Source organism: Xenopus laevis, chromosome 5L (assembly GCF_017654675.1).
Source record: "Xenopus laevis strain J_2021 chromosome 5L, Xenopus_laevis_v10.1, whole genome shotgun sequence".
Classification (NCBI taxonomy): Eukaryota; Metazoa; Chordata; class Amphibia; order Anura; family Pipidae; genus Xenopus; species Xenopus laevis.
Window position 1 is genome coordinate 91,895,682 of NC_054379.1, and position 20,067 is coordinate 91,915,748.

At 39.3% G+C, this 20,067-nt stretch overlaps 2 protein-coding genes across 6 annotated transcripts in view; one reads left to right on the top strand and one right to left on the bottom strand.

Moving 5' to 3' along the window:
• The first annotated feature begins 960 nt into the window (after positions 1-960).
• LOC108716897 (protein kinase C delta type-like) lies at positions 961-6,186 on the top strand. The gene is made up of 7 exons (XM_041563056.1): positions 961-1,036; positions 1,930-2,021; positions 2,487-2,549; positions 3,509-3,647; positions 4,102-4,293; positions 4,395-4,523; positions 5,435-6,186. Exons 1-7 carry the CDS (start codon positions 977-979, stop codon positions 5,555-5,557), a joined length of 798 nt encoding a protein of 265 aa, XP_041418990.1. The 5' UTR covers positions 961-976; the 3' UTR covers positions 5,558-6,186.
• Positions 5,443-20,067, bottom strand: part of LOC108716899 (E3 ubiquitin-protein ligase E3D-like) — a 36,334-nt gene continuing 21,709 nt past the window's right edge. For all 5 annotated transcript variants that reach the window (XM_041563063.1, XM_041563062.1, XM_041563060.1 and 2 more), the window contains 4 exons: positions 14,122-14,191; positions 11,678-11,747; positions 9,581-9,682; positions 5,443-5,544 (listed from right to left, as the gene is read on the bottom strand). In XM_041563063.1, coding sequence (XP_041418997.1) covers positions 5,526-5,544; positions 9,581-9,682; positions 11,678-11,747; positions 14,122-14,191 — 261 coding nt within the window. In that variant the 3' untranslated portion in view covers positions 5,443-5,525. The remainder of the gene's footprint in view (positions 5,545-9,580; positions 9,683-11,677; positions 11,748-14,121; positions 14,192-20,067) is intronic.

A 20,067-nucleotide genomic window follows, 5' to 3' on the forward strand; every position in this document is an offset into this window, starting at 1 on the left:
ATTATTAATAGATCCTCAGTATTATGCCCATAATATATGTATTGTATATTTGCAATATAAATTATTAACAGGATTTCTTTTCTAACAGAAGGAGAAAGTTCCTGGAAGAGACCACACATCGACAAAGAAAGATGTGATCCACTGGACATTTCCAGCTACAATTTCCATCAGGAGCTGGGCAATGGATCATTTGGCAATGTGAGCAATACATGCATGTTTTACTTATCTGCCATTAAATAAAGTACCTATAGTTAACAGTCAAAAACAAGGGCCCTGGGGTTAAAACGGTGATATAAAAAGCAGGATCAACTATTTTTTCTACACATACAGGTGTAAAGATCATACAGGGTTGCCACTAGAACTTACTTGGCCCTATAAGTCTTAGGAACCTGACTGGGACCCTTCTATGTGGGCTTTCCTGTGTTTCTAAACAAGTTGCTTCAAGTTTAGTGAAACTGGTCCTTTGTCCATGCATTCTTGGCTAAGCCCTACCTCTAAAGTGGCCTGTGATTGTGGATTTAATTCTACCCCCTATATGGCAGGATGGCCGACCTTATTTATTATTTATGTGGAGCAAAGCAGTTGGCAGAGGATCTCTGTTGCTTATTGAATGAACTATTCTGTATATCATTTTTATGATATGAAGCATTTTTATTGTATAAAATCAGAATATGAGAATAAAATACTTTCCATTAATTTTGCAATGCTGTATTATTGTAATGGTATAAATAACTTTAAATATAGCATTGCAGCATTTAGTTCATACATGTGCTCTACTTCGTATTAACTGACAAGCATTAAAACAATCAAAACAAAATAAAAATGTGCACATTGTGGCGGTTTTGTATCATTTATCCCTTCTCTTTTTTAGGTTATGTTAGCATCATTGCCCAACAGAAAGAAACCAGTGGCAATTAAAATTCTTAAGAAAGAAAACATCAAGCTTAAAGACAGATATGAGACTGAAGTGAAGGTGATGAAGCTGGCTTGGAAATGTCCTTTCCTGTGCAACATCCATGCAGCATTCCAAACACAGGTACAATTAAGTGTCATATTGCAGTGAGGTGTGTTGATGTAGTAGCCTCTTCCAGAGAGACCGTACAATTTGCTTATAGGAGAATATCCCTAAGAAATTCTCACAGGTAGGGTTGCCAGGGCCGGGATTACAAATTTACCGGCAATTTAGCTGCCGGTAATTTGTAATACCATTTACAAAAGCCTTTGCCCGCCGGTGAAAACGTACACTTTCCCTTTTGCAGCACTACCCAGTGGCTCCGCCCATATTTGAGTCACGCTCCGCCGGCTCCTTCCCTTTTGCATCACAATCAGCCCCTTAATTCCCACCCCTACCACTACCCGGTAATTTTTTCTTTTTTTTTTTTTTTTTAAAGGTGGCAACCCTACTCACAGGGCCCAGCAAATTGATACCAGAGTTCAGATTGAGAGGAGACCTAGTTACTGCCGCAGTTGTCTTAAATTATTGTTTATATTTGAATACATGAAAAACATAGGAAACCCTTAGAATTGTACTTGCATAATGCATCAATCAGGACACAGGGTTAGTTATAAAAACACATGAAGTAGGTCCGACTTGTGGTTCCAAAGATAATTTGTTTGACTCTGTCGTACCTGCCCTATTATGGCTGAGCTACACAGCAGGGTTGGAGGTTGATCTGGTCCTGGTTCCAGGGCAAATGCTCATAGTTGGTGATCAGCACCAGGGAGCAGAATTGAAGCAGAAGAACGTTGCAGTCACCATGGTACTCAGCTATGCCTAAGGAGTATAGGGGTGAAGGGCTGCGGTTGCAGCAGCTCAGGAGAGGGCCTGGGGGGGGGATGGCTGGTCACAAATTGAATTTAGTTTTCTTTTAATATTGTTGTGCAGTTGTACCTATGTAACATGTGCTTTCTTTTTCTAATTCTATCCAGCTGCATGCCTTCATTGTGATGGAATATGCAAGTGGAGGAAGCCTACAAGATCTTCTCAACAACAGAGGCTATCTGGACATGGACTCCGTACTGTAAGTGACATACAGCCTGGGGAGGTGTTTTTCTTCATGTAGCAGCCATATGTTGAATGTGTAGTAAACACAGTATGGCAACAACATTTTGCTAGATTGTAGCAGCAACACAAACACTATACTAGTCCCTGACAGACACCACCTTGTCACCAGTCCATGGCACATGCACATTCCAGAAGAGTAAAAACTAAACTTAGATGCTAAAAGCCAAACTCTTTTCACTAATGCACATGCAAACAGCACAGGGCAGCAGTAGGGATCCCAGGGACAGAAAGAAAGATGGCAACATGACACTCACTAGCATTGTCCCTTGGCTGATGTGATTTTTATTATGATTATAATTCAGTCACTGGAGGATGCTTATAAAATTCGCACCCAAGTAATTAAGCCTTTCCTTGTCTTTTAAAGGCGTAAGAATAAGAATATATATCCACTATGTGCAATTTTTACTCATTTTTTTCAAAGGTACTACGCAGCTGAGATGGTGTGCGGCCTGCAATTTCTGCACTCTGAAGGAATTATCCATCGGTAAGAACAGTTTTCTATATGATCTTTCTGTAATATGTTTAATAGCTGATATTATTGGGGGCCTTGTATTGCAAATCCATTGCAGGATGCAAAGTGAAAAAAAATCTGGTGCAATCTACAATGTTTTTAGCACTTTGCATCCTGCCATAGGAGGGAGCTGTCATCCGTTTGCCCTCACACAAAACCTTTGTACTTCACAAATGCCCATTAGATTGTTATTCTATGTAGAATTGAAACCACATAGGTTCTGCCATACAAACAGAATTATGCAGTATCTATAGAAATAACTCAAATCAACTGGATTTGCTGTTGTTTTTCTTGAAGATGTTTCACCAGTCATCCAACGGGCTTTCTCAATTCAGAATAACTTGTACATAGGATCTTGCTTCACTATATATCCTCTGGAATGTTGCTCCAATCAATCAATGATGTCATTAAATTAGGTGTTGATTGTATTAGCAAGATTGGAGTGTTATTAATCCTTACAGGGAGAGGTGCCAAAAACCGCATTGTATGTGGCCGACAATAGATGCCGCACCCCCAACCCCCCCGCCTCTATTCAAACTTGGTTTTCAGTTTTTACATATATGGTTCATTAACACCTCTTTTGAACTAGTCACTCTCCCGGTCTAGAATCTGGACTTGACAGTCTTCAAACGTGTGTCCTTTTTCTTTTAGATGTAGGTACACGGCTGAGTTTTGACCAGAGGAGCTGGCTCTTCTTTGCTGCTCCATATGCTGGTGTAACTGTTGTTTGGTTCCCGCACATCCAAATCAGAGCACTCCTCACTGCACTGCACACACAATGTTACTCTTCTTGTGTTTTGGGGTTGGGTCTTTTGGGTGAACTAGTTGCTGACTTGGGTTGATTTGACTTATTTCTTTAGATATACCATGACCTAGATGAATGGTAGAGAATGAACAGAATTATGCAGTGACACCTGTACTTTACCTTACAGAGACTTCAAACCGGAAAACATTCTGTTCAGCAGCAAGGGACACATCAAGATTGCTGACTTTGGATTGGCTGCTGAGAACGTATTTGGCAACAAAACCATCTCAGGATCAATTGGGACATTGCACAACATGGCCCCAGAGGTGAGAGACTTATTACTGATATATGTAATGCACAGAATTATACAGTATGGAAAGTAGTGGAAGCACATTCCCTATAATGTTTCTCAGTGGTCAATAATCTGCATATTAGCCTAACAGATTGTAGGTCAAACATTTCTCCTTCTTAAAATATGAATAATCATAATACATTTCTTCAGCTGTTGTTTTTAAAAGCATCTTCTTGAATCCCAGCATCATGTTTAACCCTTGAATCACCTGTGAAAACAAAGGCTTTCGATAGGCTCTTAGCTAGTTGTAGCACCTATATAGTTCTACCTTTTGTGCACACGGAGCACTGAGTTTTCATGGGAGAACTTGGACCACAGATTGATCACAGAACCCTTGAACGCCAAAATTTCATCAAGGCATAAACACAAACGTTTATAAACTGGAATTTCTGTATTTGATGGGGAATGATCTGTTCTTTGTATTTCAGATGGTCCAGTGTCACATCTACAATTCAGCAGTAGACTGGTGGGCTTTTGGGATTGTCTTGTGCAAAATGGCCACTGGAAGATCACCTTTTTATGAAGGCCGTAAAGCAGAGAAATGCATCCATTTTATCCTCAATTGCCAGCCCAGCTATTCAGAACAGCTCAGTACAGAACTGCAAGATCTCCTGGAAAAGGTGGGTGCCAGTGCAGCTGATTAGGATATATATGGCATATATATGGACTGTAGTTTTGCTTTCTATTAGAAGCAGTAAGTCACTTGTTTTTGTTCCCTTAGCTCCTAAAGAAGAAGCCATACAAGCGGCTTGGGTTCAAGGGGGATATAAGGAGACACCAATTTTTTAAATCTATCAACTGGATCGAAGCAGAAAGTCAAAAGCTTAAACCACCTTTCCAGCCAGAACCTGTAAGTATATGACTGCAATAGATATTGAGAAACCATGGATTACAAGCTACACTCTTTAGTAATAGTTCAGCACACTAGATATCCAAGAGACTTTAATAACCCATCAATATTTCTGTCTTTATGTGCCTGTATAACAGGAATAGCTCAAGGAGTTAACTCCTTATTGCACCTTTTATGTTATAAAGACTGAAACCACAGTGTACAGTTAGGGGCCAAGCTATGCAAAAATTCTTTATAATATCACATATCACTACATAATGCATCTAAATTCCAGGAATATTTACCAAGTGTATATTAATTTTACATGACTGCTGGCATGATGCATTATTTTTCACCCAATGAATCAGTGTTTCCTTCACATTAAAATACTTTAAGAAACACAGATATTGAAGTGCACCACAAACACAAACATATATATATATATATATATATAAACTAGTGGTGATCCTATGCTTTTAAAATTGGGCGTTTGTTTTGGGAATATCTCTCCTTTAAAAGCCTGATTGCTGGCTGGGGAGGATTTAGCCCTCAGTGAAAAAACAGCGTTCAATGGACATTGATTACAGGTAATGCTAGAATGCACATATAAAATAAAATAAGTTAGGGACCGCCATTCGGGGTTTACCTTGACGTGGTATGGTGGCTTATCAATTTTATGATCATAACTTTGTAACAAAATAACCCCTATTTGGGTACATATGCAATAGCATTTATTATACTTATATATATATATATATATATATATATATACTTTAAAGCCTTTAGAGTGCTCCCACAACCCCCCTGTTTTGATATTGTATATATATATACACACACACACACACACACACACACACACACACACACACTACACTTATCAACTTAAGCCATATATGTAAAAAGAAAAGTAACAGATTTATATTTCTTTCAAGCAACCAAATCCTGATGTGAGCATTCCAGCAAGTGCCTTAGAGGTCCTCAACATTGACACCGCCTCAACTTACAGCTACAGTCTTCAGGATTTCACATATCTGAGTCCCAGCTGGAAGACATAAGCCCAGAGGATACATCAACTCCAAGTCCAGTTTCCATCAAAACTGAAAAACTGCTTCATTTGTATAAAAACCCACCAGTCTGCTGTATGAATTAACAGTTCCATCTGTAGCTCTACCATCAGCTTCATCTAATGCATCATTGCTACATAAAGCTCAGCAGCCAACTCAAAGTCTATGGAACTACCATCAAGTCCATCTTGCATTTCCATCAAAGCTATTTCATCACCTATACTTCCATCTGTGAAATTCACCAGAACTACCATCAGCTTCACCTGTCCCTTCAACGGATTACTGGCTCTACTTCTTCAGGTGAAAACATTGGGTCTGGCCTACCATCAGTTGTATCTCTGTATGGACTTACTAAGCTACCCTCTCTAACCCTCATATAAATGTGTAAGAGGAGCTGATGTAAGAATTTTTAAATGGTGGTAAGTATTTTAAAATGATTACAAGAGCTGGGATCCTTTGGTTATATAAGTTTTGGCTAAATGATATAACTAAAGGGCTCTTATAAAACAGATAGTATAAAATCAAACTAGAATTAGGGTAATAGTAGAAATGTAAATGCAGAGATACATGGAAATATAAATAAAATCAATAAATATTATAAATATATAAGTAAATATCAATATATAAATACATATCAATATATATGATATCAAGTATAAAGCAGCAAATATATAAGAGTATATATATGAGTATATATAAAGTAGCAAATATATAAGAGTATTTTAGAGTGTATGTGTATATATATATATACTATACAGTATATAGTTAACAGGAAATAGATTGATTAAATATTAAAAATATCTAACAGTGGAAAATGACAACAGTCATATAATACTGAATATGATAGGATATTAGAAGATTAAATAGGATAGTTCACTAAATAACAAGATGTTGGAAGATCACATAAGGTATAACAAACATAATATAAAATATGGTAACACATGAAAGGATAGGCTAAAGGCTGACGTTTTAAATTAAACTACAAGGGAAGAGGATAAAATGGTAGATGTGGTATATATAAGAAATTGTAGCATAATAAAATCAAAAATGTAATATAGAATATAATAAAATTGCCTATTACGACAAATAGAATAGAAAACTGTCAAACATGCAGTAGGGTGTAAAAATAACATATAATTCTTAAGTCAATAATAAAGATTTTAGAAGAAGCCATAAGATAATATGATCAAATAAACATAATATGATAGAGTTTAAAGTAGGACTAACTGTTTTATAGATTTAAATTAAAATGTTAGTGGAATACATAGGACATATAGATGGAGCAGAGTTTGTTCCAGAATAATAGGAAAGATTTTGTTCCAGGAATAATAGGGAGGATTTTTTCCCTGACAGTAACAAACTATTGAGTTGTTTCTGTTGGGTTTTTTGCCTTCCCCTGGACCATATGTTACTAGAAGTCAGGTTAGCACAGCAGATAGTATAATAGGAAATAATAAGATGGTTAGAGTAGTTAGGGACCTGCTCAGTGAGCCTACCTTGACGTGGTGGCAGGCTTGATGTCTTTTAGCCAAATCTAGTCTATGGGCTTCTTCACCTTCCAAATACTTTTTTGAGTTTTGATGTTTTTCAGATCGTATACCACTTCTTTAAAATCAAAGTTTAATGAAGACATTTTGTGTCATGTACATCTTCTAGCAGTTGTGTAACTACTGGGCATGCAATCGCACTCATGCCCACCATAGCTGTGATAAAACATACCACAAGCAGAACAGGAGGCAGTTTCACATGAGTTACTGTCCAAGGGCAGGGGGAGACTGAGGGTGTGTGTGTGTCATGTATTTATTAGTGCCAAGAAGAATCTCAAGTTAAAATATAGGTATGGGACCCGTTATCCAAAATGCATAGGATCTTGAGTTTTCCAGATAAGGGATCATTCTGTAATTTGGATCCCCATGCTTTCAATCTACTAAAAAAATCAGTTAACCAATAACAAAACCCAATATGATTGTTTCCACCAATTAGGATGTATATCTACGTTAGGATCAAGTGCAAAGCACTGTTTTATTATTCCAGAGAAAACGGATATCATTTTGAAAAATTTGAATTATTTGATTAAAATGTTGTCTATGGTAGATGGCCATTCTGTAAGTTGGAGTTTTCTGGATAACGTTTTCTATACCTGTATGTAAGGGCACTAACAAAGTCATTTACAGAGGTACCGGAGCGTTTTTTTTCTATCCCTTCTTTTTTGTTACATACATGCGTGGATGTTATTGAAGGTGATTGGATCACCTATGAAAAGTCAACAATTTTGCTTTCCTATCGCTGCAAGGGATTTTTTTTTTTTTTTTTTTAAAAAAAAAGCAAATTCAAGAAGTAATGGAATCACTTACTCCATGTTCCTGTTTTTAGAGCAAGGTAGGTAGAGTACCCGTATTGTAGAAGGTTTGACATTGTCAAAAAAGAAACAATTGTTTACAGTCCCTGGCTTTCTTAATGATTCCACTAACAATGTATCCGTATTCAGAAGCCAAAGCTAAATAGGGCAAAACAAAAATATTTAGGTAATTAATACACAGGCAAATTTAGCTGTTAGAATTTAGTCCCTTGATATTTGTTTTATATTTTTTTTAACATAGTATTATTATAGCCAAATTAGTTTGTGATGTTTTTTAATACAAAAACCTGGTAACATTTGTTAAAAAACAAACATTAAGTGAATTTTTTAACATTACTGATTTAGCACAGAGCTGCATAATTTTGTCACTCACATAGTAATCAATGCTATTAAAGTATATATAGGTATTAAAGTATTTAAAGTGCAAAATAAAATATAATTCAATGTAGTTAGTGAAAAAGGTAATCTAAAAGGCTAGAAGGGGGCCACATGGACATTACTATTTATTTAGTTTGCTTTTGGTCCATCAAGTCACTTCATATTCAGACACTCAAGGTCAAGTAAACAGTAAATGAGACAATTGCCTACATCATCATCATCATTTATTTATATAGAGCCAAAAAGATACGCAGTGCTTTACTGTCTGGCGCATAAAGGTTAACAATGCATTGGTAGAAGCAGTGGCGATGTGTGTGTATGCGTGTATATATGTATTGTGACAGGGTGTTTGGGAAACACCACTGTCTTAGACCAAAAGGCACATAAAAGAGTGCATTTAAACTGCATTGTATGTGCTGCAAAGGAATATTCGACTCAGGTAGGGTTAATATTCCCTCTCAGCCAGGTAATTAAGTGGCAGCTGAGAGAGGATCTACCTGGCAATGTAAAAGGGCGGTGTGAGCACAGTTTAGGGCTCTCCAGGGAAGTGAGGGGCTGTGAGAGACAGAGCTGGGCAGAAGGAGCTTTGCTGCCAGCAAGAGAGTTCCAGAGCTTGGAGCCTAAATCCCTTATGGGGAAAGAAAGACAAAAGGACTGGCAGAGGCTAGCGAGTCTGAGGAGGGCAAGCCAGCAGGGCTGAGAGTGAAGCCCAAATATTTCAAAGTGCAAGAGGGTGAGAGTTTCCCTTGATGGTGAGCGACCAGAGGGGGGAAAACCCTGAATGTATTTGCTGAACTGTACCCTGCTTGTTCTACAGTGAAGTTGTTGAACTGTAACCTGAACATTTTTTCTGTTGCCTTTTTGTTGGGCATGCCCAGTGCATAATAAACCTGTGTTTTTGTCTGAAGCCTTGGTGTCCCTGTCTCTTAGCTCAAAAATCCTATGCTATCTGCCTACCAAACGCTAATTCCCCCATAAAAGTGCATGTGCAGGCCAGTGGCATGTCACAGTATGTATGTCATACATACATTCACAAACATATTTATTGCCTCGGTGAAAGGCAAACACTGCATCCCAACAGAAGAACCTTATCTATTTATAAAACATGGTGGTGGCAGTATCATTGTTTGAACCTGCTTTGGTGTCTCTGGACCAAGATGACTTGCTAATGTTGATTGAACTATGAATTCTAAATTATACCAGCAAGGTTTGCAAAAAAAGGTCTGTCTGTGAACTGAAGTTCAAGTGAATAATGTGAACATAAAACCATGTCTTACCAAAAGAAAGCGCTTGCCATCTGAATGCAGAACCTAAAAGTACTCCTACAGGTAGAGTATTCCATGAGAAGCCGCACTAAAATGCTTTCCAAATATTTCATTCTGCAGAAACAGAAATTAGTCTTCAGTGTATAGTAGGGATGCACCAAATCCACTATTTTAGATTCGGCCGAATACCAAACCGAATCCAAACCCTAATATGCATAAGCAAACTGAATCCAAATCCTAATTTGCATATGCAAATTAGAGGTGGGAAGGGGAACACTTTTTTTAATTCCTTGTTTTGTTTATGCAAATTAGGATTCGAAATCGGTTCAGCCAGGCAGAAGGATTCGGCGAATCCAAATCCTGCTGAAAAATGCCGAATGCCGAGCTGAATCCTGGATTCGGTGCATCCCTAGTGTATAGCCACAATAACTATCACAGATGGGACAAGCTGCTAAAAGTAAAGAGAAACAAATTGTGTTGTATTATCCATTTCCTTTATTTGCTGTCAGCACCCCACTGTATAAAATTAAGACTTGCCATTGCTGGGGATTGTTACCAGATAAGAAAAGCAGCCATGTTCTAAATCATTTCATACCTTTCAAATATAAGTAATTCACAAATCTAGAGCCATGTTACAACGAATAAAACTATTTAATGTATTACACAGCAGTTTGCAACCAGTGTGCCTGGTCATATTACTAGAACAGTAACACCTTAAGCCTCATTAGGAGGACAGGTAAATGTATAATTTTATTCATCCCTTAAATCTTACCATCCAAATCTTAAAGACAAAAGGGTAATATGTGTGTAAGGGGCTGTGTGTGGGTCTCATAACTAGATTCCGGAAAAAAAGATGGGCTCTATTATCTAGAATTATCAGTAAGCTCCTATATACTGTATTCTCATTCCTTATTTCAATAAGCAATTTGTTGTTTTACAGAGTTGCATTTTCCTGTAATAATTAGACAGTATAAGGGTATTTGATAACTTAACATAAATCCATATGGATCACAAAAATAATCCTGTTAAAATGTAAATGGTTTTTGTAGCTCCAAATTATGGAACAGCAATAAGCCTACTTTGGTATTTCTTAGAGGTCAAATTAGTAGTTAAGCATTGTGTTAAGTTAGGAAGCAGCACAAGGCCAAGTGGGGTTTATTCCACTACAGAATGGAGTTTTGGGAGACTGTGCCACGCAGCTATAAAGGAGAAGGAAAGGCAAAACATGAATAGCTTTCTATCCTAAGTCTGGTGGACTTATAACTTACTCAAAGTTTTGAAAGTTGTCTCCCTGGTGTCTAGTAGAAGCAACATCACTCTATGGAGACTGCAGCGTTGGACTCCGGTGACGTCACACATTTTGCAGGCAGCTTCCTCCCTGCTGCCCGAGGCAGCCTTGAGGCGTGTTGGGCACAATTACAGTATAATGTGCATATCTCAGGGACGCAGCCTTTCTCCCTTGGATGATGACATGCATGCAAATCTAGCTATGCACGCCTCATCATTGACTCCTCTGAATACGCTCCCTAGCCAATCAGATTTGAAGCGTCTCTTAGCTAAGGAGATGCATGAGCATTATTTTTTAATCATACTGGGGACAGCTAACAGGCAGCATCAAACGCTTGCTGTGCGCAGCGAGGGGCAATACATTTTGAATATGTAATTTAAATATACATTTTAAAATATGCCGCCCTTTGAAATATTCAGCCCGAATAAAACAGTGGTGGACAGTGGAATGCAGCCTAATTATTTACCATTGGTGGACAGTGGCACAACTATTTCATGCAACAGCGGTATAAAATGTGTTATCTAGAATGCTTTCTGTAATCTAGATCATCCGGATCTTATGTCTGCTAAAAATCAAATTAAATAAACTCATCAATATGAAGCTTTGTTTGGATCAAGTACAAGGTCCTGTTTTATTTTTACAAAGAAAAAGGAAGTTACTATAACATTTTGAATTATTTTCTTAAAATGGGAACTATGTGAGATGGTTTGACTCTAGCCATTGGTAATGCTTTATGGAAAACAGATTTCTTCATAATAGATTCCTTACCTGTACTGATGAAGAACCAATATGTTTGGCAGTGTTTTTTAGCTTTCACTTACCTTGAAATCATGTAATAACATTCATTTGATGGCTGAATCATTATTTCTGTGGTGTAGCACTTGATAGTATCTACAAACAGAGAACAATTGACTTTTAACAATTGGTATTGCAGTAAGAGGGTTCAGTGTACAAATCAAGCAAAATGAATATTGGATAAATGCATTTTTTTTTTTTACAAACATTGATATTCCACACATTCTTAAGGTGGGTAAAACGGGTAGATTTGGGATGCTAATTTGGTGCCTTCAGTCTGAGTTGGCAGCTTATCTGGCAGAAAATTAGCAGGTTTGAAAATCCTGTTGGCAGGGCCGCCATCAGGGGGGCACAGGGGGTACAAGTGTACCAGGCCCGAGCCTGAAGGGGGGCCCGGAAGTGATGCACTTTTCTAAAGAGCCGGGTCCCCCTTAATAGTGCCGAATCTGTGCAGCCCTTCCGAAGGGCGCTGAGCTGCTGAACACACAGAGAGGAAAGTGCAGGAGAAGAGAAGATGGGACGTGTGAGTAGAACAAGGAGCGAACTGAGCCCTAACTTCCCAGTGACCACAGACTGACTGACTGGACTGAAGAGGGGCGGTGCTGCTCCATGCTCTAAACGTCACCGTGTCCACCGTCCCCCAGCCAACTGCGGCACAACTACGCCCACCACGGCCGAGCAACAGAATTCCCTCTGTGCAAAATACTCCTCTCTCTCTCTTCTAACGCCACGCCTGCCAGCCTCATAGTAACAAGCCACGTGACCATTCGGAGCGCCTGTCAATTGTCATGGGACGCTAGTCTGGAGATTCATCTGGGCTGTAGGCAGTGAGAGGTCTGTTTGACAGAACTTAGCACCTTGCAGACGTTTGCTGTTTAAGAGTGCCTTGGGGGGGACCTATTGATGTTGGTATATATTTATAAAGTTGAAATAAAGTGTAGGGCCTCACTGTGCTTTGCAGCCATTGGTCCTGCCCATATTGAGCTCTGCCATTCTGTTAGTGTCCCACAGACAAGGGGACAATTATATGGAAAATACCCTAACACATTTTCATTTCATTTGATTTCAGACCAAGGCATCATAACCCAGTGGGCCTGTACAGATATTTGACCTGTTATCCAGAATGCTTGGGACCTAGGGTTAATTGCTTTCATTTAGATCTACATACCAGGGCCGCCATCAGGGGGGCACAGGGGGTACAAGTGTACCGGGCCCGGGCCTGAAGGGGGGCACGGCAAGGCTGCACTTTTCCAAAGAGCTAGGCCCCCCTTAACAGTGCCCAAGCTGTGCTGCCCTGCCGAAGTCCCGAACAGCCAATTGCGGAAGTGCCGAAATGCCGAACAGTCCCGAAGGGGTGAAAAGACCCAAAGTCACGTAAGGAGGCGAAGTTGAAGTCCTGAAGCCATGAGTTCAATTCTACCGAACACCAATTTGTGTTTTGTTTTTTTTAATCCCCTGGCCACCAATGTATTATTTTAATATTCTAAAGGCGCCTTCCACCAATTTTTTTTAACTTTTAAGGGGGGCCCTGGCACCAATGCTTTTTAAAAAAAACTTTTATGGGGGGCCCTGGTGCCAATGTTTTTTTTTTAAAACTTATAAGGGGGCCCTGACCGTCAATAGCTTTTTATAACTTGTGTGTGTGGGGGGGGTTACTTTTTTAGTGTGATGTGGAGTGGGCGGGGCTTGGGCACCAGGGTGGGTGAGGCCCAGGGGGCCCCAAAAATTTTGTTGTACGGGGCCCCATGATTTCTAATGGCGGCCCTGCCTGTTGGTACATTGATACACTTCTTGTCCAATGGGTCTCTGTAGGTTTAATGGATGGTAAGCCTAATTTGGCCGAGTGTGTGGGTAGCCAACCCAGGCCCAGGTGCCCTCATTTAGCGACCTCACCAAATTAGTGGATGTATTTGTAAATGGCCACCTTTACACAGTAAAATTTAAAAAAATCTGAATTGCTAAATCAATTTTAAAAATCTAAATGCTTTTATTTTTTTTTTAAAGAGTGCCATAACCTAAAACTGATTTTAGTTGCATTTATAATGAAAATTCTAGGCTACTTTCCAATATACTGTACATAACCAAATTTGCAATAGTTGTAATGTTATTTATACATATAATTGCAATTAAAATCAATGTTTGTTTATTCGTGAAATGCTCAAGATATAATGCAAATGACACACAAAAAACTTAAAACAAGACACCCTGAGAATTTTAGGTGCATAATATAAGCCCAGTATGATGTTGCCGCTAAAAAACAATACATAGCCTATTGTCTCTCTATTCTCAGCCAGGCTGGTTGAAGATATAAATTCATCACAGTTGAATGGATGGTGAATTGCCCTTCTCTAGAGTTCAATCTAGAGTTCAATGTGTGAAAGAATATTAATTTCTTTGTCTGTAAGTACAAATGGCACGTTACTAATGAATATTTTTATTTTAAGCTTAGAATAAGTGTTATGTAATGTACCTGATGACACTTTCTCTCCCAGCATTGCCTTGCATCCTCTGCAAATGACTTTGGTATTTTCCTTTGGCATCTGGAAGGCAGAGCAATGACACTTAAATGTCAATTAACACCTTCAGAAAAAGAACTTTTCTCTTTGTCTCTGTGGAGCCCAGGCTGAACTTTAGCTTGCTCTGCTTTAAATGTTGTCATTCTGCCTTTTATGTCATTGTTAAACAGGTATTAACCCAAGCTTTGCACTCTACACAAGCAGGCAGAGTTCTATTGCTTTCTGCAGCTAAAATTCAGTTAATGTGTGTTTACCTGTGCAAAACAGGTGCACATGCTATACAGCAGGCAAATATAAAATACAGGTATGGGATCCGTTACCTGGAAACCCATTATCCAGAATTTTCCGAATTATGAAAAGGTTGTCTCCCATAGACTCTTTTTTTATCCAAATAATCAACATTTTTAAAAAACTATTTCCTTTTTCTCTGTAATAATAAAACAGTACCTTGTATTTCATCCAAACTAAGACGCAATGAATCATTATTGGAAGCAAACCCAGCCTATTGGGTTTAAGTGGGGGCTTTCTGAAAACAGCTTACTTTTGTGTTGTATTATTGTGATGGCTAGTTATGAGCAGGCATGTTCTGGCACAAAAGTTGAGTCTCTTATATTATAGTTATTAACACCATTCATCATAAACTGATGCAGGTGTTACACAAACACTACTTTCCTAGGCTTATAATGCACACTTCACCTTTAAATTGTGAGTATGACGTAGAGGGTGATATTCTGTTACTGCAATTGGTTTTCATTTTTTACTATTTGTGGTTTTTGAGTTATTAAGCTTTTTATTCAGCAGCTCTTCAGTTTCTGAAATCTAGTTGCTAGGGTCCAAATGACTATTTGCTTTAGTAGCCACAGAATGACACTGCCCAGAATTAGACAACTTGTTATCTACAAAAACCCCTAGATCCTTCTCATTTAAGGAAACTCCCAACACACTGCCATTTAGGGGCCCATTTACTTAGCTCGAGTGAAGGAATAGAGGAAAAAAACTTCGAATTTCGAATGTTTTTTTTTGGCTACTTCGACCATCGAATGGGCTACTTCGACCTTCGACTCGAACGATTCAAACTAAAAATCGTTCGACTATTCGACCATTCGATAGTCGAAGTACTGTCTCTTTAAAAAATACTTCGACCCCCTAGTTCGCCACCTAAAACCTACCGAGGCCAATGTTAGCCTATGGGGAAGGTCCCCATAAGCTTCCTAACAATTTTCTGATTGAAGGATAATCCTTCGAACGATGGATTGAAATCCTTCGAATAGTTCGATCGTAGGAATAGCGCTAAATCCTTCGACTTCGATATTCGAAGGATTTCAATTCGGCAGTCGAATATTGAGGGTTAATTAACCCTCGATATTCGACCCTAGGTGAATTTGCCCCTAAGTGCTAAACTTACATTTATATTATTTTTGCCAAAGTGCATAACCTTGCATTTTTCAACATTGAACCTCATTTTCCAGTTTGCTGCCCAGTTTTACAACTTAGACAATTTACTCTGCAAAGTGGCAGCATCCTGCATGGAACTTATAGTTCTCCACAATTTAGTATCATCTGCCAAAGTAGAAACAGTTCTTTCAATGCCCACTTCCAGGTCATTAATAAACAAGTTTAAAAGCAAGGGACCTAGTACAGAGCCCTGTGGTACTCCACTAACAACACTGGTCCAATTAGAAAATGTTCCATTTACCACACTATTTGTAGTCTATCTTTTAGCTAGTTCTCTATCCAGGTACAAATACTATGTTCCAGGCCAACATTCCTTAATTTAGCCAGTAACCTTTTGTGTGGCACTGTATCAAATGCTTTTGCAAAGTCTAAGTAAATCCCATCCACTGCCATCCCAGAATCGAGGTCCCTGCTTACCTTCTCATAAAAATAAATTACTGGTAAGTTAGTCTGGCATGATCTATTATGCATAAAACCATGCTGGCATACACTCATAGTATTATGATTTGCTATAAAGTCCAGTTTCTTATCCTTTAATAACGCTTCAAAAAGCTTTCCTACTACTGACGTCAGACTAACTGGCCTATAATTTTGAGGCTGAGAACGGGATCCTTTTTTGAATAGAGGCATCATATTAGCAATTTGCCAGTCTCTCGGCACTATGCCAGACCTAAATGAATCCTGAAAAATTAAGTAAAGAGGTTTGGCAATCACAAAGCTAAGCTCGTTAAGCACCCTGAGATGAATACCATCTGGCCCTGCACCTTTCTTTATCTTAATATGTTCTAGTCTCTTGAATTTCCTCATGTGTGAACCATGCATCATTAGTTGTATTACTAGAATTGGGACTATTAAGAAGGAAACCTTCAATAACTGGTTCCTCATGACCCTCGACCCTCTCTTGAGCACAAAGGCGAGTACGTGGGGGAGGGGGACACAGCAGCGGCAAAGTTTCCTCAGGCGGTGGAGGGGCCAGGATCTCCCCTGCAGATGGCACAGTAACATTGTCTGCAGGTACATCCTAAAAGCCACCTGGGAACAACTATTTACATTTTGGACTTTGCATCGTTTGAGGATAAGGCTATGAATGGACTTAAATAGACTTTTGTGCCTTTAACACCAGCCACACAATAAGAAGGTTCCATTAACCGCTTCGAACTATTTGCAATGCTTTATGAATTTGTATAATTGATTTTTGTTTCATGAATTTGCATATTGATTGTCGCTATATGAATTTAATGCTTTATGAAATGGGGAAGTGCAATATAGCTTTATGAATCATTGTAATACATACAAGGTTATGAATGTTCTATACATCTTTTTGGAGACATTAGGTAATAAAATAAATGTGTTTAAACATACTGTATATTACCAAGTGCAGTTTTACGAGGTAATGTTTTTCAGATTAAATATACATTGCCATAAAGCTGTCTTGCACCCACCAGTGCTGCACTCTGCACCTTGCACAAGATTTCAAACTCAGTGTTAGGTATAGAGTGGAGCCAGACAAAGCAAGTGGTTTTTAACCACACCCCTAAGGTTGAGGGCACATGGAGCACACAGGATCATAGTAAATAACCCTTTATAAGAAAAATAATTATCAGAACAAACTATGCCACCGCATTTCACTCCAGAAAATACGCAATGCTGGTGAGGCTAAAATACTTGCTCTAATTTAAACATAATTCGCTAGAGGGTTTAGTGGCCCAATCGTACCAAACAAAATCAAAATGACAATTCTGTTGCAGAATCCCAAATAATCAAAGTGGAAAGAACCGTATATACGGTATATACAGGAAGATGGCTACAATTCAGTAAGACTTCATTTCACCCCCACCCCCTGGGCTTTGTAGGCTGGTGTAACAAGACTTCGAGTTGTGGTAAAAAATAAACTGTTTCTATTAAAGATCTAGAAAAACCCTTAGAATTGTCAGGGCCGACTTTAAACATCCCTATAATGCTTGCGTGTTAAATAATAATGGCAGTCTGACCTATAAGCCCTGTCATCTTATCAGTTGCTAAGTGAGTAGAAAAGCCTTTCTATACTGGATACTAAACATAATAAAAGTATTTTTGTGTTCATTTGCTGACCCATAGGATTACCTGAAATCTCCCTGAGAACCAAACTCAACAACACTGCCCAGTCTTCACAAACAATTGTTGAGTATTCTAAAGGTGCCCATACATGGAGAGATCCGCTCGTTTGGCGATGTCGCCAAACGAGCGGATTTCCCTCCGATATGCCCACCTTGAGGTGGGCAATATCGGCTGATCCGATCGTGGGCCCTAGGGCCCAACGATCGGATCCTAATGATGCCCAAACGGGCGGTCGGATCGCGGGACCGCATCAACGAATAGATGCGGCCCCGATCCGACGGGATTTTCTGTACCATCCGATCGAGATCTGGCCGACTTTCGGCCAGATCTCGATCGGTGAAGCCCGTCGGGGGCCCCCATACACGGGCCAATAAGCTGCCGACACGGTCTGTCGGCAGCTTTTATCGGCCCGTGTATGGCCACCTTAACTCTGGATGAAAGTGAATGTTTCACCAGTGTAACACTGCCTTCTTTAGGAAATACTCTTGTTTTCCTAATTTTCTTTTCTATGATCCCATCTGATGTAGTGATATAAGATTTACCAGGATCTCAGGATTAGCTGTAAATAAATAATAATTATTTTCCTCAGATATGTTTTCCTATTATACTATGCTCTGTTAATCTGCATTGGCCTGCAGTGTACATGTGCTGTAACATTCAGGTGCAGCAAAATGGCAGTTGGTCACATGGTATGCGCATTTCCTGTTATATACCCATCATCCCTTGCAAAGTAACAGTTGGTTGCAACGAGCCTGGTTGTCTTTGCTGCACCAGCATTTGGAGATTTTGGAGATTTTAGCGTCTTCCAGAGCGATTTTTTTTACAGTGAGAAGAAAAGAACTTATCCAGGATGGACTCTACAATCAATATGATCAAGCAAATAAGATCTCATCTTGAGGAGGACAGCAGGATGGAAACACGTGAGAGGGTTAAGAGAAAGAGGGAGCAAAGCCCAGAGATAAACAACAAAAGACCCCACCAAAGACCAGAGCGAGCAAGGGAGAGGAGAAGGAGGAAGAGGGAGAGGAGGAGACAGAGGCTCTTGTATGAGAAGAAGGAAGAGCAAAGGTGGAAAAGACCAAGAAGCAGCGACAGGGATGAAGCAGAAGGTAAAAAGGATCAGACTATCCCATAACATAGTGTAACTGTCTCTAACTGTCTCTTCAAGCTTGTTACCTATACCCATGGCTAGTAGCCACAGGACATCATATTTTGACCTCATTGGCAAAGGCAAATTCCCAGCCTGACTGTAACATGGTATTTAATGTATTAGATACAGTGACATTGGAGCACAATCACTCTAAGGGAAAGCTGTCACTGGTCCATAACTGACATAAAAAACAGTTGCAAATGCCTAGCATTAAACCTAGCATTAAACAGTTTGCCTCCTCCAGTTATCCACTTGTGTCTGTCTGACTATAAATCTATCAATACCTATTTATCACTCTAGCCAACAAATCCTGATCCTTCCTATGAATCCCTCATTCAGTCTCACTCCTGTGTTGTTCCCTAAGGAGCTGTGATGCCCATTTCAGTCCTTCTAATGGTTACCATAGTGTCTAGTAAAATCCTATGTATGTGCAACACTGAAGCAAACATGTGCCTCTCCTATCATTTGTATTCTAACCTCTAGATTGTAAGCTTATGGGCAGGATGTTCTGACCTAATGTCTCCCTTTATGCTTGTTCTATCCTTGTTTTTGTTATGCTGTTTGAGTTCACCTGAGCCAATAGTTTGGTGCTGCCTCATATGTTGGTGCTTTATAATAAGTTATAATAATTATACAGGTATAGGCTCTATTAAAAGGACATGCAAAACCTACATTTTCCTACCATGTATGTAAATTGGGCATATCTTCCCCATACAAGCCACATCATTTGTACTGCATATACCCCTCCATTTGCCAGCCCCATCACATTTTACTAAAACAAATAGCCTTTTCACACCAGCAGCCATTTTCCCTTGAGCACATCATCATTAACATTGACATCTATAAACAGGACATGTTTGCTGTAACTTTCAGGCAATTGAGAATGCAGGTTTACACAGGCACAACATACTTTGATAAAAAGTTCTGCTAGGGGTGAACACTAATGGTTAAGCTGAGCTCAGGAGAGTAGAAAAGGGATCAGACAACTAGAGTTTCTATGGGAACTAGCAATGCTATCACTTCATTAGCTGTTAGGCTAAGGCCACACTAGGCGATAGCGCCGCGATTTGACTCGCGGCGACTTTTCGCCACGACTTTTAAGCCGCAATCGCTGGGGAAACTTTTGCGCTGGCGTCTATGGGGAATCGCGACAAATCGCCAGCGTAAAAACACACGCGGCGATCTTTTCTCTACTGTC